The sequence below is a fragment of the Rhea pennata genome, chromosome 2, assembly GCF_028389875.1.
Source record: "Rhea pennata isolate bPtePen1 chromosome 2, bPtePen1.pri, whole genome shotgun sequence".
NCBI classification, from domain to species: Eukaryota; Metazoa; Chordata; class Aves; order Rheiformes; family Rheidae; genus Rhea; species Rhea pennata.
The window spans coordinates 63,550,297-63,568,810 of record NC_084664.1 but is presented as its reverse complement, the minus strand read 5'-3'; the positions used below and the strand labels follow the sequence as shown (position 1 = coordinate 63,568,810).

At 40.6% G+C, this 18,514-nt stretch overlaps 1 protein-coding gene across 3 annotated transcripts in view; it reads left to right on the top strand.

Annotated features, from left to right (window-relative positions):
- Nucleotides 1-18,514, top strand: part of GRB10 (growth factor receptor bound protein 10) — a 151,632-nt gene that overhangs the window by 35,999 nt on the left and 97,119 nt on the right. For all 3 annotated transcript variants that reach the window (XM_062569618.1, XM_062569620.1, XM_062569619.1), the window contains exon 2: nt 6,565-6,662. In XM_062569618.1, coding sequence (XP_062425602.1) covers nt 6,612-6,662 — 51 coding nt within the window. In that variant the 5' untranslated portion in view covers nt 6,565-6,611. The remainder of the gene's footprint in view (nt 1-6,564; nt 6,663-18,514) is intronic.

Below are 18,514 nucleotides of genomic sequence, written 5' to 3'. Positions count from 1 at the left end.
GCTGATGATGCCAAACTGGGAGGAGTGGCTGACACACCAGAGGGCTGTGCTGCCCTTCAGAGAGACCTGGTCAGGCTGGAGAGCTGGGCAGAGAGGAACCTCCTGAGGTTCAACAAGGGCAAGTGCAGGGTCCTGCACCTAGGGAAAAATAACCCTAGGCACCAGTACAAGCTGGGGCCTAACCTGCTGGAGAGCAGCTCTGCAGAGAAGGGAGTGCTGATGGTCAACAAGTTGACTATGAGCCAGCAATGTGCCCTTGTGTCCAGGAAGGCCAATGGTATGCTGGGGTGCATTGGGAAGACTGTTGCCAGCAGGTGGAGGGAGGTGATCCTGCCCCTCTACTCAGCCCTGGTGAGGCCTCATCTCGAGTCCTGTGTCCAGTTCTGGGCTCCCCAGTACAAGAGAGACATGGAGCTACTGGAGAGAGTCCAGTGTAGGGCTATGAAGATGATCAGAGGGCTGGAGCATCTGCCCTATGAGGAGTGGCTGCGAGAGCTGGGCCTCTTCAGCCTGGAGAAGAGAAAACTGAGGGGGGAATCTTATCAATGTGTACAAGTACCTGAAGGGAGGGTGTCAAGGGGATGTGGCCGGACTGTTTTCAGTTGTTCCATGTGACAGGACAAGAGGCAATGGGCAGAAATTGAAGCACAGGAAGTTCCACCTGAATGTGAGGAAAAACCTCTTTCCTGTGAAGGTGACAGCCATGGACCAGGTTGCCCCGATAGGTTGTGGAGTCTCCTTCTCTGGAGATATTCAAAGCCCTCCTGGATGCAACCCTGTCTAACATGCTCTAGGTGACTCTGCTTGAGCAAGGGGGTTGGACTAGATGATTTCCAGAGGTCCCTTCCAACATCAACCATTCTGTGATCTTTGTGGCCCTTTTGCTGGGCTCTCTTCTGTATGTCTACATCTCTTTTGTATTGGGCAGCCCAGAAATGGACAGAAGTGCTGTTAGACAACTCTGGGGCACATTTGTGGATCACGGTCAACTTACTGTCCGCTTGAGGGCCAACTTACTGGCTGCCTATGTGTAGTAGTGCTTGGGGTCATTCTTTGATAGGTATGGGACTTTGTATTTCTCTTAATTGAACTTTGAGATCCCTGTTAGCCCATTTCTGCAACCTGTTGAGGCCCCTCTGAATAGCAGTACAACCATCTAGTGTTTCAGCCACTCCTGCCAGTTTTGTGTTGTCTGCAAACTTGTTGAAGGTGCACTCTGTCCCTTCATTTAGGTTACTAATGAGGATATTAAAATACTGGCTCCAGTATCGACCTCTGGGCTATGCCTCTCGTGACTGGACTGCAGCAGGACTTTGTGCCGCTGATCTCAACCCTCTGAGCCCCGCAGTTCAGTTAGTTTTCAGGCCACTTCACTGTCTGCTTATTTAGCCTGTACTTTATTGGCTCTCTATGAGAATGTTTTGAGAGACTATGTTGAAAGCCTTGCTAAATTCAAGATAAACAGCATCCACTATGCTCATCGACCAAACCTGTCATTTCATTGTAGAAGGCTATCAGGTTGGTTAAGCATGATTTCCCTTTGTAAATCCACGCTGACTGCTCCCGATAACCTTCTTGTCCTTCATGTGTTTGGAAGTGGCTTCCAGGATTATTTGCTCTGTCACCTTCTTTGGGATCAATGTGAGGCTTACCAGCCTGTAGTTCCCTGGATCCTCCTCTTGGAAGATAGGAATGATACTTGCTTTCTTGCAGTTCTAAGGCACCTCTCCTGATCTCTGTGACCTTTGAAAGGTAACTGAGAGTGTAACTGACATCAGCCAGCTTCCTCAGCGCTCATGGGTGCATCCCATCAGGGCCCATAGGCTTGTGTATGTTGTTTGTATAAGTGCTCCCTAACCTGATCCTCCTCCAACTTCCCTGATCTAGACCTTTTCTTGGTCTCGGGGTCCTGTGATTCGTGAAGGCAAGTCTTACTAGTAGAGACTGAGGCCAAGAAGGCATTGAGTACCTCTGTCTTTTTCATGTCTTTTCCTTTGTCACCAGGGTTCCTGCCCCATTCAGAAGTGGGCCCTCCTTTTGTTGCCTGTAGAAGCCTTTCATATTGCCTTTCACGTCCCTCGCCAGTTCCAACTACAGCTGAGCCTTGGCTTCTGTGATCCCAATGAGATGATAGCCCAGTAACTACACACAGGCTTCTAACTCTTCTTGTTTGTTCCCCATGCTGTCTGCATTAGTGTACAGGTACTTTAGAGTCCTTCCAGTGTGTTGATTTCTGAGAAAGGCAGTGAAAGCTTTCTCCGTAATGCAGTCCTGTAGGCACTTCCTTATTTACGTGCATATGCTCAGGGTTGATTCCACTCCTGCTCTTTCTTGGTTAGAATGTGCCTTTTGTTCATGTCACCCTGCACCCTTTATTTGCCAGCCGTGTCTGCCACTTCTTCACTTGATTGCTGGTCATTCTCTTCCTCCCCTATCATCTATAATTTAAAACTCTTCTTACCAGGTTGGCTAGCCTGTTGGCAAAGATGCCTTTGCCTCACTTTCAGGTCGATCCCATGTCTTCCAAGCAGTCAGCAGTCCTCAGAAATGGACTCATGGTCATAGCAACCAAAACTGTGTTGCTAACACTAGCTGTGCATCCAGTTGTTGACCCACAGGATCCATCTAGTTCTCCTCAAGCCCTTCCCCCTCACTGGCAGGACCAAGGAGAAGATCACCTGGAACTCCATGCCCTTGACCATTACTCCCAGAGCCATGTAGTCATGCTTGATACTTTCCAGGTGTTCCCTGGCAGTAATGTTGGTGTCCACGTGGAAGAGCAGGGCAGGTAATAGACTGAGGGCTGGGCAAGTGTTGGCAGTCTCGCCACAAAGTCCTGAATGCAAGCACCCGACAAGCAGCAAACCTCTCTGGACAACAGAGCAGGTTGGCAGATGGGAGTTTCCCACTACTATCACTTGCTGCTGCTTCCTGGTGATCCTGGATGGCTCAGGCTCAGCGGACACAAATGCTTCGACAGCGCTCCCAATTCCTCATTAGCTACAAGAGCACTAAACCTATTCTATAGTTGTAAATGTTTAGGCGATATAGGAGCCTTCCTCCTGGTGCTAGAAGCTTCCAGCCTTTGCCATCATGGGAGTTCCTGCTTTCCAACCCGATAGGCACTGAGTCTGTGCACCCTCTGCTACTTGTGGAGGTTCTGAGACTTGAAGTTGCAGAGTCTCAGAGATCTGATCAACCTCTTTCTCATCCTTTCTGGTGCTGCCCAGTCTGATGAGCTCCTCCTGCAGCTCCTTGACATGGCAGCACCACTCCTTAACAACTGTACACCTCAGGCAAGCTAGGTACACCTCCTGCCCCAGCCTTGGTGCAAAGCCCCAGGCTCTTCCTTCAGCCCCAGAGCTTCTGCCTCCTTCTGAAGGGTTGAAGCCTCCAGTGTTGCAGGGACATTTTCTCCAGTTACTCCTGGGGACTGTTCTCTAAGGTGAGTCACCACCATAGCTGAGGATGTGTGTGCTGCTCTGAGCAGAGTTGCTGACCCCTTCTTTGCACCCTTCTGTTCAAACTGCTGTCTGTTAGCTGCACCCTCTTCCATCAATATTTATTTAGATTATACAAGTTGGTTTAAAACTTCAGAGAGACTGAAATGTCTGATCTATGTGTCACAATAGACTTATTCCTTATATTAGAGAATATCATGCCAAATGTGATTCTTTTTATGGCGTTTGAAGTCTAGTTTATCATGGCTGTGCTTCTTTCGAGAACTCTGTCCAGCTTAAACCAGTAAAGCATGGAAAGTCTCTTGGTTTTGAATATGCACACATTAGATGCTGTGTGACAGTTGTTGCAGCTATTAAATATGCTGAGGTTTGTTACAGTGTGACTACATAGCTTGTTTTCTATTTTGAAGCCTTCAGAATTTCCCACCCCCATCTAAGGCGTTTTAGGAAAAGGGCAGTAACTTGGCATTTGAATACGTTCTTGTGATTTGTGCTGTTTAATTTGCATAGAAAGAGACTGTTCAGGTTAATACACAGTTAAGGTCTCTGAAGAGAGCTGACAAGCTATAAATCAGATTTAAAGTCTATAGGAAAAAAAAAGTTGTTTTTAAATACTAATTTTTATCTGTTGAACATATGAATTGTCCCTATAAAATTTATTACTCATTGATGTTGTGGTGAAATAGAGCTTTAGATCTCAAAGGTGAGTAAAGGCTTTTTGTATTACTAGGGCAGAACTACTTTGATAAACTACTTTTAGACAGACAAAAGAGATGAAATCTTCTATCAGTGTTAATGTATGTCTGACTAGGAATGATATCATCTAGAGATTATTGCTTCCCTCGTTTCTGCGGTGTTTACCGATGAATACTCGGGAATGTAGCAGTGAAACAAATAGGTCTTGATAAATTATGCAATCTTGACTTGAACTATTGTTTGAGGTAATTGATGATCTTCCCCTGGTGTAATGGGGCTGTAGTGTAAACTGCAGCACACCCTAGAGTAGACAAATTGGTCTGGTATTGTTTGGAAACATATTTAGTGTATCTTGCAATAGGTGAATCAATGGCTTTTACTGAAACATCTTGATAGAGGAAAACCGGTATTTTTATATTCAATCTGGAATAACCTACTGTTAAAATTTACAGCAGCTGTATCTTTTCCTGTTCTGTAAAAACTGAAGTAATAATAAAATTGTTGCAGTGCAAGACTCGTTTCTTTTCTACCATCCCTTTTCCTTAAGTTTCTTTAATTGCTCTGGGTTTATAGGCTAATCATACAGTTCTCTTTGTTCTTGTTGTGCTACCCCAACTTTGGAACATCTACTCCAATGACTTGCCCAACTTTAACTTTTGATGTTTTTATAAAAAACTGTACTCCCCCAATGAAAGGCTTTTGGCACACATCAGCTAAGATAAAAGGCTTTTTAATTCTTCCAGAACACATTGGGAGAATGAGGCAACTCTTGCCCTGAAAATGAAATCTTCCATTCCCTGATTAAAAACTGACTGCAGACTTTTAGGTGTGGAGTGGGAGTTAGATAGTTGTAGACCATTGTTTATGTGTTTAAAGACATGTCTGATGAAAGGTCCTAGCAACAGTACAAGTTGGGCATCATGCCTGCAGAGTTAGATGTTTGAGAGTGTGTTTTATTTCTACTGTGAATCCTATAAGATTTTAGTTTTAAACTTATCTAAATCCTATGGGAAAAGTATCTAAAATAAACAACTTGATTTATGCATTGTAATAGATTAAATTCATTTGCAAATTTGTTGTTGCCAAGAACAGTTTCTTCCCTGAGGCAATTAGCTATATGAATTGACCCCAGAAGGTTGCTGTCAAGAAAACAAGAAGCACAGTAACTTTTTCCTGGAAGGGAGCTTCTAGGAACTTGTCTACCTTTCTGGTAGACAAGAAAGCTACTTTGTCTCAGGCAAATTTTTTCGGGAACCAGAAAAAGTAAAACTTCCCAGATCAGTGGATGATTTCTGTGGATTATAGGCTGTAGCTCGCTTTGGAACATTTTTGCCAAGATATCCTGTATCTTCATCCATGACTTAACATTCTCAGCAAGACTTCTGTGACAGTCCATGTCTACTGGAGAGCAATGAGCAGTCTGTTCAACCCAAGACTTTTGTTTTGAATCAATAATTGATAATTATAACCCTGAACAAGACAGGAGCTTGCTTGTGGTGAAAGTGAAAAATTTTCATTAACTTAGTATTTTTCTGCTCCCCTTTTTCTCTGCTGAGAGGTGAATAGTCACTTGTTTCATATGGCAGGGATATCTCTAGCCAAATGTAACTGGTTGGGAGAAATCTTGGGACTAGGAAGTATTGTGTGGCAATGCCTTTCTTTAGTTTTCTTTCTGTTCTTACAAAGCAGTAGTTCAAATCACTTGCTTGACGTACAGTGGCCTCATTTCAATACTGTCTTCTCTTTTGTCATTTGTACTTCTTTAGGCTTGGGCATCTCTAAACATGCTTTCAGTAATTTCTGTGCAAACTCTATCTGAACACAGAAGTGGTGCATTAGAAAAACATTACTTATGGTGCAAAGTTGCTGCTAATATTCGCTCAGAAGAGGAAATCTTTCTTTTGGAAAGAGGACTTTCCATGCCAATCTGTGTGTGTTTGAAATACTGCATGAGAATGAAGCCTTGAAGGAAAAGATGGGCTGGAAAGGGTAAAAGGGAGAAGTAGAGTAAGTGTTGAAAGTGAGTACTATGTAGGTGACAGCTCACTTTAGCTCCCAAATTACAATATTTTCTTTTCATAGTGGAAAATGCAGCCTTGGTCAATGAGTGCCAGTCCTCTAATGGTTAGGGACTGTGTTGTTAAAAGCTTTCTCTTCTGCATGGGACATGCAACGGAACAGGAGCCATCCAGCCTGAGAATAGCTGTATTGGGGTGTTTAGCAAAGTATCAAATGAATGTGTTTTCGAGGCTGCAGACAACAAACTTGCAGATTTGCTGCACCAAGTTGATGCAAATCCTTGTCACCTCATCTTGCCCTTCTTGGTCTTCCCTCTCCAACTATTTTCAATAGTAAGTTGATGAAATGTCTTCAGTATGGTTTCTGACAGTCTGTTTGTACTCTGCAGGTCCTGTGAAGCAGCAGATGTAATTTGAAGAAAATTTGAAGGAACAAATGGCTTTAGCTGGCTGCCCAGACTCCTTTTTACATCTTCCCTATCGGATAGTAAGTTATGAAACTGCATGTTCATGTCTGATTGTAGCATTGTGTTATTACGTGCAGTGATTAATTGTGAATTCAAACTTCTTATGAAAATCTGCTAATAGTTGTCTGGCTGTTCTCCGGGTTTCACTAACTTTTGGTAACAGAGCCTCTATTATCATCCTGTATTTAAGACCTACTACTGAAAAAATTGGATTGGTAGGCTATATTGGCTAAGATTTGATACCTTTTCTTAGGTTAGCCAGTTTGTATTTTGAAGAAAGCACTCCATTCTCCCTGAAAAATGATAAGCAACAATACCAGTGAAATGCCTTGCACTAAAAAGTATCCGTGTTTGCTGAATGTTAACGCGTGTAGGAACAAAGGCAGAGATTTTTACGCTCGGTGAGATCGTATATTTGTTTAGTCACTATCTTGTATCTAAGTAGCCAATATGGCATACTGCAAAGAATATACATTTAAAAAAAAACAACAAAAACAAACAAACAAACCCTCAACTCAATTCAATGGTGCTAGGGAAAAGCACACATAGAAGTTCTCATTTTTTCCAGACAATTGTGGTTGGCATAATGCATGCTTTGTATTTTTTTTTATGGAACTTCAAATCTGCTGTTTCAGACATGACCTGCTTTCTGTCCCCCTCTCCCTTTTTCCCCTCTTTTGTTTTCATGCAGTGCCTACCACCATAAGGATTCAGTTATGATTTTGGGACTTGCAGATATGCAAATGGTTGAATAGAGTACCATATGACATCTAAACCTTTTTTCCCTTTTGTCTGAAGAGAAACATTGCCAGTGGTGATTACTACAGTCATGTAGTAATCTACTACTTACTGAAAACTTACTACTACTTACTTAAAATCCTCTGTAGGATACTTTTATTTCATAATGTGTGAACTTAAACTTTTTTTTTCTCCCAACAGGAAATCTCAAAATTAGTTAAGACTATCCTTACTTACATGCTGTTGTCAGTTGAATTCACCCTAGTGTTTTTCCTGATAACAGGAAAAATTTAGCAATTCTGTTCTAACTGCTTTTCCAATTATAAAGATTGAATGGACTTTGAGAAATCAGGTGTCACAAAAATCTGTATTTTTGCACTGCGAGATCTGTGGTTTTAGAGTAGTACCTGAATAGATGTGCCTGGCTTTCATAGTTTTTGTTGCACTGTGAAATTATACTTTAAATTCACTTGAAGCATCATCTGAGTCATGATAGTGAGCTGGAAGAATGGAGGTCTATAGAAAAGAATTTTAAATTGTAGGCAGTCATTCTGAATCACAAGATCTTTACTGGATATGAAACTTTCTCATGAAAATAGTGTCTTTAGTGCCCCAGTTTGGCAGCCATGAGTTATATCAAAGACTTGCTACCATTTCATTCAGTCAAATTTGTGATGGAGGAGGCTCAAATTTGTCTCATAGCTGTGGCAAATTCTTACTGCTTATGAACCAATGAGCTGAAGAAAACAAATATGTAGCTGAAGAAAACAAATACATATTATCGTAGTGTGGGTTATTTAAATATTTGATAAGAATCTTTCTAAAACGTTCTGAGCAAATTTGTTTTCTTTGAATTGCACTTTTTTTTTTTCCTCTTGAGGCCTCTGGATGCCTGGATGAGCCTCTAGTCCAGAAATCTTTGTTCAGCTGTTCCACAATGTTGAATTACAGTAAATAACTGTATCAAACTTTTACCTGCATTTTTAAAATATTGCAGTTAATCATTCAAATTAAACTAGTCAGGCTTTCAAAAAGTCTTCAAGCTGAGGTTGCATAAGGAAAAGAAGACATATTTTTTGTTTTGAGCTGCCAGGCTGCTTTCAGCCATGTACGTAGGCTTTTTTTGCTAACTAGGAGAGCTAGAAGCAAAAGTGAAATTGGAGATTGTAATGTGGTCGTGAGAATTCTGAAACCAAAGCACTAAGACGACACTCTTCGTTCCCCTATCTCAAGATTTGTTTACCTTTTCTCCAAGTGCAAGAGCATTTGTAACTTCGGAGACTGGAGTCTCTCCAGCTCTCTTGGGCAGCTGTGAACTTCGCTTGGCACTTCCCCTTGTTCTTACAAAACCTGTAGATGTCCGCTTTAGTCGAGGACAACCAATAGACTAGGAATGTCTGTCACCATCAAAGGATGCTCTTGCTCGTGTCTGCTGCTCGATTGGTTGGATTCCGCACGCTTGTCAAAGCAACGTCAGTGACTTAAAGTGGTGGGAATGTGACTCCCTGCTAATATTTCTGGTCACAGCTCACTCTGTGTTAACTATCCTAAATGCTTGTAACAGGTTTAAAGGCTAGCTTTGGAAGCCCATTCACAACTACTTTGCCTTCTGTCACATGTTAAGTTCACATTACAAAAACCGAACGTCTGTTTTTCCACTCCTACTAAATCTGACTTAGAACCTTTCATCAACTTGTCTTTCAAATTTGGTTACAGCGCCAGCATTGTGTTGGTAAAGGGCTAAAAGAAGGTTAAACTAAATATGCTCTAGATTAGAGTGTGAACATGTATTATTATTCTCTTTTTTTCAGTACATTTTCAGACTTGATATGAATGGAAGTCTGTACGGAACATTCTTCCAAAGTACCTAAGGTTGGGAGCTTAATGCTGCAAATTTGATATTTAGAATAAATTGACACTTGTAAGTTTGGGATTACATTCAAACCACTGACAGCAAGAGAAATGAGGACTTGCAAAATTGTATATGTACTACAGGATATCCTTTAGGATGGCCTCTGGCTAAGCCCCCTCTGCCCTTCCTTTTCCCATTTTTCGGGAGAAGGGAAAGGCTAAAAGCTTCTGACTAACTTCTATGGTGGGCTTTTTATGCACATTTGCTGCTTTTAGAAACTCTTGGATGCTGTTTAAGAGACATAAGAGAATGCAAGAAACATGAGGTTTTTTTTGTTTTTTGGGTTTTTTTAATCAATCTCAGGAGTTAGCACATAAACCAGTCACACCGAGTGCATTCTCCTGGAAACAATCTCTTGCTTTGTGGAAAAAATCAATACTACCTTTTAGTGGCTTTCAGGAGCCCTTTCCAAATTCTCTAACTCTTCAATAAAAATCCAGCAGTGAGAATTGGCAGTGTTTGTCTTCTGTTCCTGGAAATTCAGAACATAGTCCCAGAATTTCTCAGAAAAAATGGGATGATTTACTGTGTTTCCGTTCTTTTGCAATCTGTAGTCACAACAGTATTTATGTGCAGTGACTTGAACTCTTAGGAAAGATTTAATTCTTTAACTCTTTGATGAATGAATTGTGCAAGTCTTACTGACATCATAAATAACATGATTTTCTTAAGTTCTGAACATGAAAATCTGTGCATGCAAGCATGGGGTTTTCTGTTCATCTTCTGGTGTCTTCCCTTCCCTGCCCCCCACCCCCCCCCATTTACTTTCCCATAACCAAGTTGTGGGAATGACTGTTTTATTAATTAAACTCCACAGAGTTTGTTTTCACAGGGCTGTGTTATTATCAGAGAGAGGACTTGTTTGGATCATGCTCAACATCTAACATTTTCATGAAATGCAATACAAAGCCATGCTCACAAAATAGGGAGAAAATTATTGTTTTCTCCTATATGAACACAACAATATATTCCAGGATTGCAAACAGTCCTGTTGACTGAAAACGGAGCAGAATTTTGCATATCATACTTGAAAAGCTTTGTGCACCTCAAGAGTAGAGAAAGTAGAGAAGTACATAGGAGAATTTATCCATTAAAAGCTAACTAGTGTGATATACGCCTCCTTTTTAATGCTGTCAGATTTATGGATGTTGAGAAAATTTACTGTTAATATGACAGAAATCGTCAAATATCCTTGCCTTAAGTTGGAGGAACAGCTAGGTACAAGTTCTCCAGAGTGTATGTGGCATTTTGATTCTTGTTTTCCATAAAATCATACAATAAATTAAAAGGTGCCTTTGGAGGTAATCTAATGCAAGTTCACAGCATACAGCAGTTGTGTCTGGTGTCCTTTGTCTCTATGAGCAGAGCTGTTTTTTTTTCTTATTTCTTTTTTTTTTTCTTTTCCTTTCCCTTTTTAAAACTTTTTCTGGGGTGGATTGCTTTGCTTTACTTTTTTGGGGAAAGAAATCCAGATGTCTCCTGTATGACTTAGTCCTGTTTCTGCCACAAGAAAAATGTTTGGAGATGGAGCAATCTGATACTACTCAGTATCAAGGTAGATACGCAGGCTGAATAAATATCTGAGCACCATAAGCGTCTTAGTGCTTCATAACAAAACATCAGAAAACTCCAAAACCATGACTGCAGAATTTGTGTGCAAGTGGCCTGAAAGCCCGTGGGGGAGGGCTGTTGAGACCTATGTTTTGGCCCTTGTAGTTTGTCTGACATGGTTTGAAAACTTTCATTCATTGAGCTATTGACAGTAGTGTATTGCAACTATGACGAACTATTCTTTCCTGTTATTTTTAAGAGTCAAAATAAACAGTGGCTGAGTTTATTCTCTTTAGGCTGAAACGTACGAGAACGTTGCTTGTATAGACTTTCATCTGGAGCTTGAGTTTTTCTCTCTAGCAGGGTCATGCGGAACAACCGCAGAGCTCAAACAGGCTTTCCGAGCACTTGAGCAGAGCTGTGTGGAAAACACCAGAGGCATGACTGAGTTGCATCATTCCTCTACATATTGTATGAAGAGATGAAGCTGAAATGTTGCTACTGCCAATGCAGAAAGTCATCAGACTTCTGAAATATGGTGTCAGTCAACAGATATTTTGTTGACAGTGCTCTTGTTTGCATGTTTTAAGTGGTGTATAGGGTTGATGGACTGCAGCAGACATGAAGTACAAGGCAGTGAGAACATTAGTAAATGTTTTTACAAGACATCTTGCCTCCAATATGAAGTTATGAAATCTGTCTCCCTGAGTGCAGCTTGCAAATTAATTTTACAGATAGGGTTGATGCCGCTCTGTAGATTTGGTTGAAGAGCAACTAGAGGTGTATTTCTAGCCACTATCTGTTGTTCACGGAAAGAGATCTACCAAAAGAATTGTCCCGAAGGGGGTTGTTACACTCGCATTAAAATATAAATACAGTATGCATATTTTAAAGATGGCATCAGAAGTGTGTATTGCTCCACTTTCAGATGTGATCAGAGTATTGCATAGGAAGCAAAAGAACATCAAAGAAATCTGTACTTCACATGAAGTTATTTTATGCAAGCAACTTTAGTCTTCCTTCTCCTAAGAAATATCCATAGTTTTCTGTTTTCCACTCTACCAGTTTATATCTGCCTGCAGTTCTATCTGAAAATTTGTATTTAACCTGTACTTACCTTTCTATTTTTATATTCTAATTTTGGCAGAAGTTGGTTGGCAAAATATAAAGAGCATTGTTAAAAAGTGAATGTGAACAAGCAGTTTTAACGTGTAGATTCACATTTTTCTCTATACAAGACTTTCAACCTCCAAAAAAACCCTCAAAGCATCCTAACGATCACACATCTCATGTACTACTTTTCTCTAGATTTTGAACAGCAATGAGGAAACAATCTAGGTATTGAAAATCAAACGAGGAAATTTCAAGTAATGAAGTTCAACTTTGCATCTTCCTGCTCATGGTTTCACGCTCGTGCTTGACCAGTAGACTGATTCAGTCTTTCCGATCTCGTTGCATCACTTTATGAGCATTCTCTTAGATTTATCCCTAGATTTAGCCATAGTTTGCATAAATGTTAAGATCTGCCAAGTTTACTGCTTTTCTGAGGAAATGCTTGGTCTTGATCCGCTTTGTTGTTCTCCTGGAAAATATGAGCAGTCTAGTGCTGCTCATGAAGCCAGGCTCCTGGGGAAGTCAGGCAGATGCCATCTGCGTCCACAGCTGAGGGCAGAGTTGAAAACTGCACCTGCCTTGTGCCCTTTGGGGCTTTTTCATTCAAATGCAATCATTTCACATGTTCAAGCCAGTGTTTTTCTTTTTTTATGATGTCTCTTCACTGCAGTTGAGAATTGAAGGAAGAATTTATAGGGAAAATGTCATGGATTTTATTCATGATCTCTGCAAGACTACTTTGCAGGAAAACAAAAAGCAGTGGCTGGCTCTGGGTTCTGTCTTGTGTGCGACTTTGAAGATGCCACTTCTGGATTCTGCTCCAGAGGATGAGGATTCCACTCCTCACCTGCCCTATGAGGAATGGCTGCGAGAGCTGGGCCTCTTCAGCCTGGGGAAGAGAAGACTGGGGGGGGGGGGGGGGATCTTATCAATGTGTACAAGTACCTGAAGGGAGGGTGTCAAGGGGACAGGGACAAACTCTTTTCAGTTGTCCCATGTGACAGGACAAGAAGCAATGGGCAGAAATTGAAGCACAGGAAGTTCTGCCTGACCGTGAGGGGGAATTTCTTCCCTGTGAGAGTGACGGAGCACTGGACCAGGTTGCCCAGAGAGGTTGTGGAGTCTCCTTCTCTGGAGATCTTGAAGGCCCGCCTGGATACAATCCTGTCTACCATGCTCTAGGTGACCCTGCTGAGCAGGGAGGTTGGACTAGATGATCTCCAGAGGTCCCTTCCAACCTTACTGATTCTATGATCACCTACGCTGATTAAAAACCAGACCCATTTCTGGTATTTTTTTTTCATAAAACTTCCCAAGAGACCACTGTGATGTAACGATAACAAGCAGTTTAGCAGATTATGGCACCAAATTGAGTTCTGTATACTTATTTATTCTGAATGAAATCTTTTCGGAAAGAATAAGTATATAACAAGCTATTTACCAACTAGTTTGGAGAACTAACGGGAGGAATGTTCTCATGTTGGTAACAGTTAGTAACTGGTGTACTAATCCTAGGACAGCTTCACACTTCCAAATCTGTGGGGAGCCTGAAATATAACAGAATGGAACTGTTATTTAAAATTGGCTTTGTTTTAGTCAATTGGAATTACTTTAGTGCTAGTTGCTTGTGTGTGGTGGGGGGACAGAGGTTGTTTTTGTTTTTGGTGAGCCTTCCTTCTACAGCCTGTTCTGTATTTTGCACGTGGAGAAATAATGACTGCTGGAGAAGATTATTATTATTATTATTTTTAATGAGGAAGATGAGATTGCTGTCTATTTGGAGCTGTTGCTTTTCAGGAAAATGCTTGGGTTCAGATAATTCTTAATGTTGCTGTCGATGCCAGTTGGCTCATAGAGGCCTGTTCTGTCCTTGGTGAAAAATAGTGATATAACTTTGTTTTATATTCTTTAAGTATTTCTTATAAATATCTTGATACAGACTCTGCTAAAAGTTACACCCAATAGACTTTCTTGCCTTACACTGTTTAAGGAGAGACTGATCAAAGGAAGGGCAGAATTTCTTAGGCACTTAAGCCCTGAGCCCCCTTTTCCCCTGCCTTTTTTTCTATTCTTTTTAAATTAGGGGTGAAAAAAACAACAGAAACCCATATGAAGCTGGTTAAGCATCATCAACTCTAGAAGCAGAAATTTTCTATTTCTTAAGTGAAACTGTGGGTGAAGCTTTTGAAGCTTCCAAAACTTCCTTCTAATGTGATGTCTCATGGCTGGGACCATTTGTTTCTTTGCTTGCGGACCATGTAGTCATAATGCTGTGGCTGAATCCTGGTCTTGAGCTGCTGATTCAAACAAGAAAGGATAATCTAAACTCGCTGAGCACAGTGAGCTTGGCTTTGATGGGGATGTGTCACTTCCTTTGTAAAGCTAGGGATGCGCCATCAATTCTAGCTAGCACTAGCTGTGACTGGAAAGGAGCTTCATCTGCTTGTTTTTCATCCTTTAGAATTCTTTTTTTAAATCAATATCTAATACATTAAAGTCTGAAATGCCTTTTTTTTTTCTTTTGGTTATCCCTAGATTCCCACAAAGCTTTACTGCTTTTCAAATTTGTATTTTATTTCCACTATTGCTGGTATGTGCCATTCTTGGAGATGTGGCGTGGAGATCAAGATATAGAACTAGGACTTTATCCTTATTTTTAAAGAACTGACTTTGCTTTTTCAGGATGGAATTTTACTGAATTGATTAGATTTCAGTAGTAGTTTACCTAGAACTAGAATAGTTGTGTTAAGGCTCCTTCTTGCTGCATAATACCGATGCTTTCATCTGAGGCATTACGATAGTGTTTTCTTTCCAGTTTTGAAAGACAGTAAGCAACTAAGCAAGCAGAGAAGACAAATGAATGCACAACAAAGGTCTCAAGCCTTGCTGCTATTTTAAGATAGCTTTGGCTTAGATAGCTTTGGCTTGTGCACTGGCAAGACTGATGTGCATGTCCTAGTCTCTATGATGAAAAGACCAACCCTCAGAAATAGCCAGTGGTTTTGGAGCGTGCTTGTCCTCTGCAAGCTGAATGTTAAACAATAACTTAAGACTCTACTACACACTGGTTGTAGCTCTTAAAGCCTTACACACTGGCTCCATTTTTTTTGACATAATTTTGGCAAGAAAGGGGAACCTGGCAATCCTTCATGCTGGAGGCCTCAGCTCTAATAAAGCGCTTTAGTTATTAGCACAAGTAAATAGTTGTCCATTTGTGCTTCATTAATGCATATTAGTCATACAGTAAATACTGTCATGCTGGCAAGTTCCCCAGAATACTGAATACTTCTGCACAGTTCAGGAGGGGGTTTCTGACAAAGTGGTGTTGGCACCTTTCTTGAAAAACTTCTTGAAGCTATTAGCGCAAGAGAGTGACAGACCATTATTTCAACTCACGTGGGTTTTTGTAAAACTGTGGTTTACACAGTAAAATTTTTCAGTGGAGGCAAAGGAAGACTGCTGATGAAGCTACGTTGTTGCAGTGGATCCCTCTGAAAATTTTAGTTAACTTTCTACAGTCTTCTACTGTATCTGAAGCAGATCATTTTGGGCTGTGGGGAGTACAAACAATATGCCTACTTTTCTAATGAAAATAACTTGATATTCTAAACTATTATCATGAGATTGTTCAATGTTTTAAAACTTTAGCTATATACTAGATAAAATCAATGTTTACAACGAGATGAAATCAAAAGATACCATTGTTAGCCATAATCTGTGTAAAATTCTAAGTTTCTTGAGTGATGAGACTCATAAGAGTACAAATGGTGTAAAACTGAGCTGAAATGCCAGGAAAAATAGCTTGTCCTTTGGAACAGATGGCATGGATTGACTGATTGATTTCTTGTCTTTCATGTCCCTGGATGTGGCTTCCAGGAGGATTTGTTCTGTAATCTTGCCAAACACTGAGGTAAGGCTGACCAGCTTGTGGTTCCTTATATCCTCCTTGCCCATTTTGAAGATGGATGTGATGATTGCTTCCTCGCAGTCATCAGGATCTTCCTCTGATCACAGTAACTTCTTGAAGATAATAGAGAGGAGCCTCACAGGGACATCAGCTGGCTCCCTTAGCACCCTTTGATATATCCCATCTGGTCCTATGAATCTTTGCATGTCCAGTTAGCTTTTGTGGTCCATAACTTCACCTTCCTTTACTGGGAGTAAAGTCCCCCCAGACACCGTGCTTGGAGACCTGTGAGAGCTGTGAGTAAACCTTACTAGTAAAAAATGAGGCAAAGAAACAATTGTTCGTTTTTGTTTTGTTTTTTGTTTTTTGTTTTTTTTTTTTTCCTCTATCCTTAACCATTGGGTCCCTTGTCCAGCTGACAGCTGAGCACTAACTAGGCTAACATTAGTTATCATTTTTGTATTCCTCCTGGGTAGTTCCTTCCTGCTTCTACCTTCTTTGCATTTGAGCTTAGGTAGGAGCACCCTGTCCGTTCATGCTGGTCTTGTGCCATGCCTATGTGACATCCTGCATGTCCAAATGGACCATTCTTGTGTTTGGAGGAGGCTGTCCTTGGAGATCAGCTTGTTCTTCTTGGCACCTCTGTCCTTCAGGTAGATCTGTACGAGCCAAAATCTGCTTTCCTACTGTCCTGCAGTTCAGAACTGTAATTCAGTAGTCTTACTTCATTTGCTCTTGTTCCCTTCATCTCAGGAAGGTATCAGGCCACCATCAACCTCTGCCTCCCTAGCCAGTTTGTCATTGTCCATGAGTCAGCTTTGGTGGCTCACTGATGCTCCCTCCTTAGCCCACTGGCCTGTTGCTGGGCTCAGTCCAGGATGTCACTGCTGGGCTCATCCTGACAGTCTGCAGAGCCCCAAATGCAACAGCCTAAGGGGGAGTGTCTGTCTGTCTCTCTCCCTCCTCTCCCTCCTTTTTTTTTTTTTTTTTTTTTCTTTTCCTTTTTGCAGTCTTTTTTTCTCAGCTTAATTCTCTCGTGATTTGCTGCTGATGGCACCTATAGTAAAGTTGAAATGTCAAACATGTTGTGAAAGCTGTTGAAATACATGAACTGCCATGAACTGCCTTTTGCAGCTTTCCTGGTGATGCTCTCCTCTGATGATATCACCTTCATTTTTACACAAAATAAACAGTTCAGAAAAAATAAAGATAAAAAAAAAAAGAAAAAGATAGGGACTTTGGGAGGGGAATCCTGGAGCTGTATAAATTTTCAGGCACAGGAAGAAGTGGTGTTACTTTAAAAACTGATGAGAATATGTGATGGAAAAATGGGGAAGATACCTCACTGGTGTATTACGCATGCCTGTGTTTGCCATGCTATTTAGATTGCTTCAGCCTGTGTTCTGAAATTGCATAACAGACCCGCAGATGGCTGACCTGGCACTGGAGCATCTGTAAAAAAAAGCTCCGTTTTTGGTATCTTTAATTCTTTAAGAAAAATTATATAGAGAGAATTTTGCTATATTATCTTGTCAGAAATTCTTAATATATAGGGAGTGACTTTGTCCATCAAAAGTATGTTTTTACTTGAATTATTTTTCCAGAATAATTCCCTCTAAGCCAATGGCAATTTAGATATCCAGAGTAAATTCGATTTTTTCAGTACCATTCCACTTCCCACCCCCAATACCTTTTTTTTCTTTTCTTTTCTTTGATTTTAAAATAGGAATTGCTAAATTAAATGATAAAGGTTATGGGAAGACTGTAGTGATGGGGATCATTTATAAACTATTATTTCACTTTTCCCCTCTTCCACTTGTGTTCTGACTCTTAAAATCTCATAATTAGATACTACTTCTGAATTGAGCCTTGATGTGCAGTTTTAGCTAGAATAAATAGTTCACTGATTGCTGCAAAACTTAACTCTGGGATCATTCGTGTATAGCATACACATTCTTTAGTGTATACATGGAGTGTTTTATGGGTTATTTATGCTTGTTAGATCATTTCAGTTTGTCCCTTAAATGTAGCAGATATCCATATATTAGAGCAATTTATAGCATGTGTACCCACCCACATATGCGCATTCATTTTTACGTGATTTTTTTAGTTTTTTAAAATGATGACAGACTTGGAATTTTTCTAACCAAATACTAATATTAACATTTGGAATATTCATCTTATACCTTTTGTGGTTAGAGGCAATTGCAGAATCTGTTCCCTGCATTCTAAGGTAAACTTGAATTGGACTTGAAGTGCCTGTTTCCTCACTGTTGCCCATAAGGTTGTATAGGGCAGCGTGATACAAGTTTGATGAGTGCTTTCCTACATGCTTACTGATGAAATTTCTGCATGAAATATATCTTTTCTGACAGGACAGACAGATTAACCAAACGAGCTAAGTATGTTCTGAAAAGGGGCACTGAAAAAAGGTGATGTTTTTTCTGAAGCCCTTTATATCCCCCCCGAATGGTGATAAACTGCTAGCTGTTGAACATGAATTGTCTGGATGATTTAATAGCAAGATATAACTACTATGCTGGATAAGAACAGGTTGGAAAAATACTTTTCTGACGGCATATCTTTTGGAGGATGACTTGCCCAGCAGCTTAAAATAAAACCAAACTCACAAGATCAGAAGCATCTCATTG